This window comes from Electrophorus electricus, chromosome 23 (assembly GCF_013358815.1).
Source record: "Electrophorus electricus isolate fEleEle1 chromosome 23, fEleEle1.pri, whole genome shotgun sequence".
Taxonomy (NCBI): Eukaryota; Metazoa; Chordata; class Actinopteri; order Gymnotiformes; family Gymnotidae; genus Electrophorus; species Electrophorus electricus.
In genome coordinates this window covers 10,502,153-10,509,804 of record NC_049557.1, presented here as the reverse complement: position 1 = coordinate 10,509,804, position 7,652 = coordinate 10,502,153, and the positions used below count along the sequence as shown (strand labels likewise).

At 49.8% G+C, this 7,652-nt stretch overlaps 1 protein-coding gene across 4 annotated transcripts in view; it reads right to left on the bottom strand.

Moving 5' to 3' along the window:
* Positions 1-595: 595 nt before the first annotated feature.
* The window catches only part of spag17 (sperm associated antigen 17), a 20,622-nt gene continuing 13,565 nt past the window's right edge, over positions 596-7,652 (bottom strand). Inside the window, exons 25-40 of one of the 4 annotated variants that reach the window (XM_035522020.1) lie at positions 7,119-7,264; positions 6,775-6,895; positions 5,078-5,277; positions 4,791-4,923; positions 4,531-4,682; positions 4,223-4,393; positions 3,991-4,091; positions 3,760-3,816; positions 3,077-3,207; positions 2,446-2,579; positions 2,121-2,282; positions 1,832-1,945; positions 1,596-1,650; positions 1,411-1,492; positions 1,130-1,236; positions 596-744 (exon numbers count right to left, since the gene is read on the bottom strand). In XM_035522020.1, coding sequence (XP_035377913.1) covers positions 653-744; positions 1,130-1,236; positions 1,411-1,492; positions 1,596-1,650; positions 1,832-1,945; positions 2,121-2,282; positions 2,446-2,579; positions 3,077-3,207; positions 3,760-3,816; positions 3,991-4,091; positions 4,223-4,393; positions 4,531-4,682; positions 4,791-4,923; positions 5,078-5,277; positions 6,775-6,895; positions 7,119-7,264 — 1,958 coding nt within the window. In that variant the 3' untranslated portion in view covers positions 596-652. The other 3 variants (XM_035522021.1, XM_035522022.1, XM_035522023.1) reach the window with 3 other exon arrangements.

Here is a 7,652-nt window from a genome sequence, read left to right as displayed (position 1 = left end):
TTGGGCTGTTCCAAGTGCCTGTATTCCGCTGTAATTCACTCACTTGCTGTAAAGGACAGTGTGTCTGAAGGTCAGTGAGAAAACAGCAGAGCCGTTCAGACACTCCTATATTCTAATAAAGTTCTGTACTAAAGTTAATGTTTAAGATGAATATTTAAGCTTGCTCCTTCAGGCATGGTCCGTGCTAAGTGTGTGGGGATCAGAGGGTCACAAGACTCCCTCGCTGACTCTCCTGTTTGGTGTGTGTGAACAGACGGGTCCGTACGGCCAGCCAGAGCTGCTCAGGCAGAGCTTCTCCAGGTCCAGCTCTGTTTCACCACAAATCATCAACCTGCTTTTACTTCTTTTATTCTTTTATGCTAACTATTTTCTTAACAATTGTTTGTCATTTATGTATCTGTGACGTTACGAACCACAGTGAGACTTAACAAAGTTCCTCTATAAGGACGTGGATCTGGAACTCTGCCTTAAGGCCAAGTAGGCTGTGGTTTGGTAGAGATTTGTGCAGGGATGTGGGCGGGGCTGTGGGCGGGGCTGTGGGCAGGAGTGTGGGCGGGGCTGTGGGCAGGAGTGTGGGCGGGGCTGTGGGCGGGGCTGTGGGCAGGAGTGTGGGCGGGGCTGTGGGCAGTGGGACGTGTCTGGTGGGTGAAGGTTAGCATCTCCTGCAGCTCTGGGTGGAAGTATGGGGTGATGATGTGGTTTCGTAGGGCGTGGAGACATCTCCTCTGCTCCTGGAGGTCCAGCCTGGATAGGAGTGAGGATGGAGCTGTTATACTTCAATACTGCTGCCCTGTAACCTAGCAACACTGCTGCTCTGCTGCCCTGTATCATAGTAACACTGCTGCCCTGTAACCTAGCAACACTCCTGCTCTGCTGCCCTGTATCATAGTAACACTGCTGCCCTGTAACTTAGCAACACTCCTACTCTGCTGCCCTGTATCATAGTAACACCACTGCCCTGTAACCTAGCAAAACTGCTGTCTTGTAACCTAGCAAAACTGCTGCCCTGTAGCCTAGCAACACTGCTGCCTTGTAGCCTAGCGTTGACCTTTAACCTATCAGCATGCCAAACTTCCTGTTTATTGACATGCTCACACCAGGTAGCTGGGGAGAAGCAGTGCATCGTTACCTGTGTTGCGTAACCCTGCTCTTCCACACACATCCCTGTTTCTGTTGGCCAGCACCTCCACCACAGGACCTGGGGCGAAGCTGTCACACTCAGTCAGAACGCAGGGCCTTTACACAGTCCTTTCATTTAGTACAGAAGATGTGTGTGTGTGTGTGTGTGTGTGTGTGTGTGTGTGTGTGTGTGTGTGTATGTTGTGTCTCTCATGTCTAGAAGATGAACTGCATTTATTCCCATCATGGAACATCTGTGTAATGTGAGTGTGTGAGTGTGAAATGGACTACCGCTCTGATGTGTCCTGCTCCTGTGGGTGAGTGAGGGGACACTCAGCTAGCATAGCCTGAGAGTACAGGGAGACCACGTCTGCTGGGAGTGGAGGAAAACACCAGCGACAGGGACAGGTGTTGACATGAGTGTGTGTTAGTGTCACGCTGGAATATTCCTCTACAGTTAACATCAACTCCCTCACCAGACAGAGGCCTTGTCTCCATGGTAACTGGACGACGCTGTGAGTCAGGCAGAGACTATAGTGGAGGGGAAAAAAATGCAGCAAGAGGTTAAAAAAAATGGAACTTGCCCTGCACGTGCACACACACACACACACACATACACACACACACACACACGCGCGCACATGTACTCCACACACATGTACTGGTGTGTGCTGGTTCTGGATTGTGGGAGTGTGTCAGTGTGTGCACAGACCAGTAGGAGCTGTAGGAGCTGACTTTGCTGGACTCTCTCCTGGACAGTCCGAGGCTCTTTCAACTCTATCTCATCCTTCAACCTCTCCTTCTGCACCAGCTGCTCTATATACACCTGAGACACACGTAGATCACATGACATAGACACATGTGGATCTCAGACCACACTGTGCTGTAGACACCCACATGGGCGGGACCAGCCGAGTGAACCAGACCTCATCAGAGCTCAGAGGAACCTGACATAAACGGGCCTGTTTATAACATGATTTATTTCCCTGGAACTGAGATACCAGGAGTTTCTCCTGCAGTTTTCCGTGGAGCTGGTGAGTCAGTGGTGGGTGTTTGGAGATCTGGCGTGCGAGCAGAGCCGCAGGCGTCTGTGGGTCTGGACCCATCCGGGTTCTGGCTCCCTCTCCACCCAGAACCGCTCCTGTCTGAGCCCTGCGATGCTTCTGCAGACACAAACACACACGCATGGTGGGAGTGCGTCGGTCCTTCGCGTCAGAGCTGCCTCACACACTCGCACACGACAGGAAGCAGCTGGCGTGCAGCTCACACCAAGCCTGACGTGCTTTTCCTTTAAACAGCTTTCATGTTTGTTGTGGTTTGGATTACCCCAGAGACAGGGAACGTGTCCCATTTCCTGGATTTCAGGTTGGCTGGAATGATGTCATCCTGTTGTTTAGGTATAAGCCAATGGGAGCTCAGGTCTGCAGGGAAGGGTTGGAGGATTGTGATTCCCACCACGTCTGCTGGGGAAACAGCAGAGGGCGATCTTGGTCTTCAGAAAGGCGGCAATGATTACAGTGTCGTGTTAAACCAGCTAGGCGGGCACCACCCCGTACCACCCAGGAGGGAGACCTCTGTGAATGCGCCCGGAGGATGGAGTGATTGCATAAACCAACAAGGGACCCCCAGCTCAGACGGACCCTCCCTCTCCCCACTGCTAATCTGCACGGACACATTTGCATGAGCTCTTCTAAACTGGCTGTGGTTGGACTTGAACCAGATGCGCCAGATGCAGTGTGGATTGTATACAAAGACATGTCTGGACAGTTGCAGAGGTAATACCGTGGAAATAACATCTGCGATCGGCCTTTCAGGAAACAAGTGGTGAGATGTGATGAAATTTGAAAAGCTGTGGAGCTGCACAAGAACACACAGTGTGACGCCGCACACACCAGCATAGTGGAAGAGAGGGCCTGCAGTGGGGAGAGGTGTGTATCCCGAGCTGGTGAGGTCTGACCTGTTGTGTCTGGTAGAGGATCACGGATCACAGCCACCGCAGGGTCTGAATATGCCTCGTTCAGAAGCTCCGCGACAGACTGAGCAGAGAGCAACTCTGTGCCTGAGCCGTCCTGAGCCATCACGAACATCCTGTCAGACAGGACATCACACACACACACAGCCATGAACGTCCTGTCAGACAGGACATTACACACACAGCCATGAACAACCTGTGAGACAGGACAGCATCACACACACACAACTACAAACAACTTGTCAAACAGGACAACACACAACTACAAACATCCTGTCAGACAGGACATCACACACACAGCCACGAACATCCTGTCAGACAGGACCTCGCGCACACAGCCACGGACATCCTGTCAGACAGGACCTCGCACACACAGCCACGGACATCCTGTCAGACAGGACATCACACACACAACTACAAACAACCTGTCAGACAGGACATCACACATGCACAGCCATGAACATCCTGTCAGACAGAACATCCTGTCAGACAGCATCAAACACACAAGTATAAACTACCTGTCAGACAGCGTAAAACACACAACTACAAACAACCTGTCAGACAGGACATCACACACACAACTACAAACAACCTGTCAGACAGGAAATCACACACGCAGCCACAAACTTGTCAGACAGGACAGCGTCGAACACACAACTACAAACAACCTGTCAGAGAGGACAAGGACAGCTCCATGGCCACAAATCCGAGCACCGCGTGAACTGCTAAACATCATCACACAAAGACACACAAAGATTCACACACCAATCACCAATACAGGACACCCCATCCCTGCACATGATGGTTTCCAAAGTGTCCAGCAGTGTGGAGTGTAGACTGGCTCACCCTGGGCTGTCATGGACATACTGCCTAAACCAGACTCAGGCAGGAATTCTTACCGGGGTGGGTGTGTGTCCTGAGAGCTCGTCCCTTTCTCTGTGTCTCTCTCAAGCTCGGTATCTCTGGAGGTCCTGATGGAGGCCTGGCCATCAGCAGAGACCTGGACAACCAAGCCGTGCTCATGAGGAATTTCACAGTCATTTTTGTAATCATAGCAGTACAGATGAGAATCAACATGTTAAACTGGTTTTCATTGTCGTATGTTTGTGTAACGAGCGAAGAGCATCTCACCTGATACAAATTTCCGTCTGGGTCAGTGAACCGACAGAGCACACCTGCACTGTGGCTCATGACATACTGACCAGGCTGGTCTCCTTCAGGTCCAAGTCCACCTGGATTAGAGCAGTACACAGCCAGACCATCCTCACCAATATGAAGCTCACCGCCCCCACTGGGACACACCTGCTGGACAAAGAGAGGGACAGAGAGACACACACACCTTACTGTTCAACATACCATACAGTTATCTTATGTAATCGATCTGTCCATTCTTCCAATTATCCATCTCTTCACTCATCCATCCATCCCTCCGTCCTCACCCTGTAGGACCCGCGGGCACTAGCGGTGACAACGGTTCCATCCCCAAAGAGAACCTCACAGTTTCTGCTGTCACAGTTCACAGTCACTGTGGTGAGCCCACCACTCTCCACCCTCACAATCTTCTCCCTTCTGCACTCAGTGCTGCCCCCTGCTGGAAGCACAACACACACAGTCAGCCTGCTCCAGTGGCAGGGGCACCATTTGGTCTCCTCGGTGCATGGACCTTCCTGTTACTCATTCTGGGGCTGATTCTTCAGACCTGAGCTCTGGTGCTGTGGGAGGTCCCTCTGCTGGTAGAAGGTGGTCATTCTAGTTCCATCTGCGTGGTCCACTGCGATTGTCCCATCCTTCTCCAGCACAGACAGGACTCGGTTGTCCCTGGTGATCACAACCTGTAACACACCACCTCTAAATATGTTTATAAACACTTTCTAAACAAATAATAATGCGCCACCACCAACAACCTAAACACAAAACCAAATCCTGTGATTGGTATGCCCTGTTATTCTCATGATACCCAGACTGAGCGAGACCCACAGGACTCACGCTCTGACTGAAGGGATCTGTGGCACGGTAGGTCCGGACGGGCGACACCTCCCTCCGTCCACCCCCAGTGGACGCCACCCTGAAGCCAGACGGGGTGGTGGTGGTCCAGGAGCCACCTGCCACCACCAGGGGGCGCCTGTGCTCCTCCTTGAGGGGCTCCATCAGGTCTGTCCCCGTAGTGGACTTAGAGGTGACCTTTCCTGAGAAGAGCAGGAACCACTGGACTAAGTTTTACACACTCCCCGACTGTCTCTCACACACACACACACACACACACACACGCTCACACTCACTCACTCACTCACTCATTTCTGTAGCTCACGTAACATGGTGCAGGTAACAGGTTGTGTGTTCAGTGTACACACAGTGTTTCATAAGCCATAAACGTAATGCTGTGTAGTTGTGTTTTGGGATGAGTATTGTGTTGCCATGTTGTGTTGTGTATTGGTAGAGGTGTGTAGATGTGTGTAGTGTGTGGTGGTCTTTTGTGATGCGCAATGTTGTGTATTAGAAGGTACTAGTGTGTACTGGTGTGTAGTTGTGTGTAGTGTTGTGTATTAGAAGGTACTAGTGTGTACAGGTGTGTAGTTGTGTGTAGTGTTGTGTATTAGAAGGTACTAGTGTGTACAGGTGTGTGGTTGTGTGTAGTGTTGTGTATTAGAAGATACTAGTGTGGACAGGTGTGTAGTAGGTGTGTGTAGTGTTGTGTATTAGAATGTACTAGTGTGTACAGGTGTGTAGTTGTGTGTAGTGTTGTGTATTAGAAGGTACTAGTGTGTACAGGTGTGTAGTTGTGTGTAGTGTTGTGTATTAGAAGGTACTAGTGTGTACAGGTGTGTAGTTGTGTGTAGTGTTGTGTATTAGAAGGTACTAGTGTGTACAGGTGTGTGCTTGTGTGTAGTGTTGTGTATTAGAAGGTACTAGTGTGTACAGGTGTGTAGTTGTGTGTAGTGTTGTGTATTAGAAGGTACTAGTGTGTACAGGTGTGTAGTTGTGTGTAGTGTTGTGTATTAGAAGGTACTAGTGTGTACAGGTGTGTAGTTGTGTGTAGTGTTGTGTATTAGAAGGTACTAGTGTGTACTGGTGTGTAGTTGTGTGTAGTGTTGTGTATTAGAAGGTACTAGTGTGTACAGGTGTGTAGTTGTGTGTAGTGTTGTGTATTAGAAGGTACTAGTGTGTACTGGTGTGTAGTTGTGTGTAGTGTTGTGTATTAGAAGGTACTAGTGTGTACAGGTGTGTAGTTGTGTGTAGTGTTGTGTATTAGAAGGTACTAGTGTGTACAGGTGTGTAGTTGTGTGTAGTGTTGTGTATTAGAAGGTACTAGTGTGTACAGGTGTGTAGTTGTGTGTAGTGTTGTGTATTAGAAGGTACTAGTGTGTACAGGTGTGTAGTTGTGTGTAGTGTTGTGTATTAGAAGGTACTAGTGTGTACTGGTGTGTAGTTGTGTATAGTGTTGTGTATTAGAAGGTACTAGTGTGTACAGGTGTGTAGTTGTGTGTAGTGTTGTGTATTAGAAGGTACTAGTGTGTACAGGTGTGTGCTTGTGTGTAGTGTTGTGTATTAGAAGGTACTAGTGTGTACAGGTGTGTAGGTGTGTGTAGTGTTGTGTATTAGAAGGTACTAGTGTGTACAGGTGTGTAGTTGTGTGTAGTGTTGTGTATTAGAAGGTACTAGTGTGTACAGGTGTGTAGCTTTACCCTTCCTGTCTTTGCTCTCGGTGTGTGTGTCTCTGTCCTCCTGTGCGGCGGAGCTAGGAACCAGCACACACACTGGCCCGGAGTCTGGACTACCACTGACCGTACCATCTGCAAACAGCACCTAAAAAACATGGATAAATGCACACACACAGACACACAGCTTCAAGCACGCATGTATATGTATATGTGTATGTATATGGACAGGTGTGTGTGTCTATATGAGTGTGTTAGTGCATGTGTGCGTGTGTGTGAGTGTGTGATGGTGTGTGTGTCAGTGTATGTAAGTGAGTGTGTGTGTGTGTGTGTGTGTGTGTGTGTGCGTGTGTGTGTGTGTGTGAGCCCACCTCAGTAGAGCCATCTCTCATGTGTCTAATGACTGTACCGAGGCCAGTAATGGTGCGTGAGAGCTCAGTGTGTTTGGAGAGGAGCGCAGTGGAAGATCCATGGCCAGCAGGGGGCGCTTGCTGCCTGACCAGTACAGCCTGGCCTCCTGGAACGCACACCCACGCACGCACACACTACTATATACACCGATCAGCCATAACATTAAATTGTCTAATATTGTGTTCTAGGACATCTTCAATCGCTCACATGCCCATTCTAGGAGCTTTCAGCAGTGGACTCAGGTCATGACCCTATATATGGTAAGCTGTGCTCCACTGCGTATCCTGACACCTCTCTGTGACCCACTGCGTGCCTTGACACCTCTTTGTGATCCACAGCATGTCCTGACACCTCTCTGTGATCCACTGCATGCCCTGACACCTCTCTGTGGTCCACTGCGTGCCCTAACACCTCTCTGTAATCCACTGCGTGCCCTGACATCTCTCTGTGATCCACTGCATGCCCTGACACCTTTCTGTCATAGTGAGCGTGAA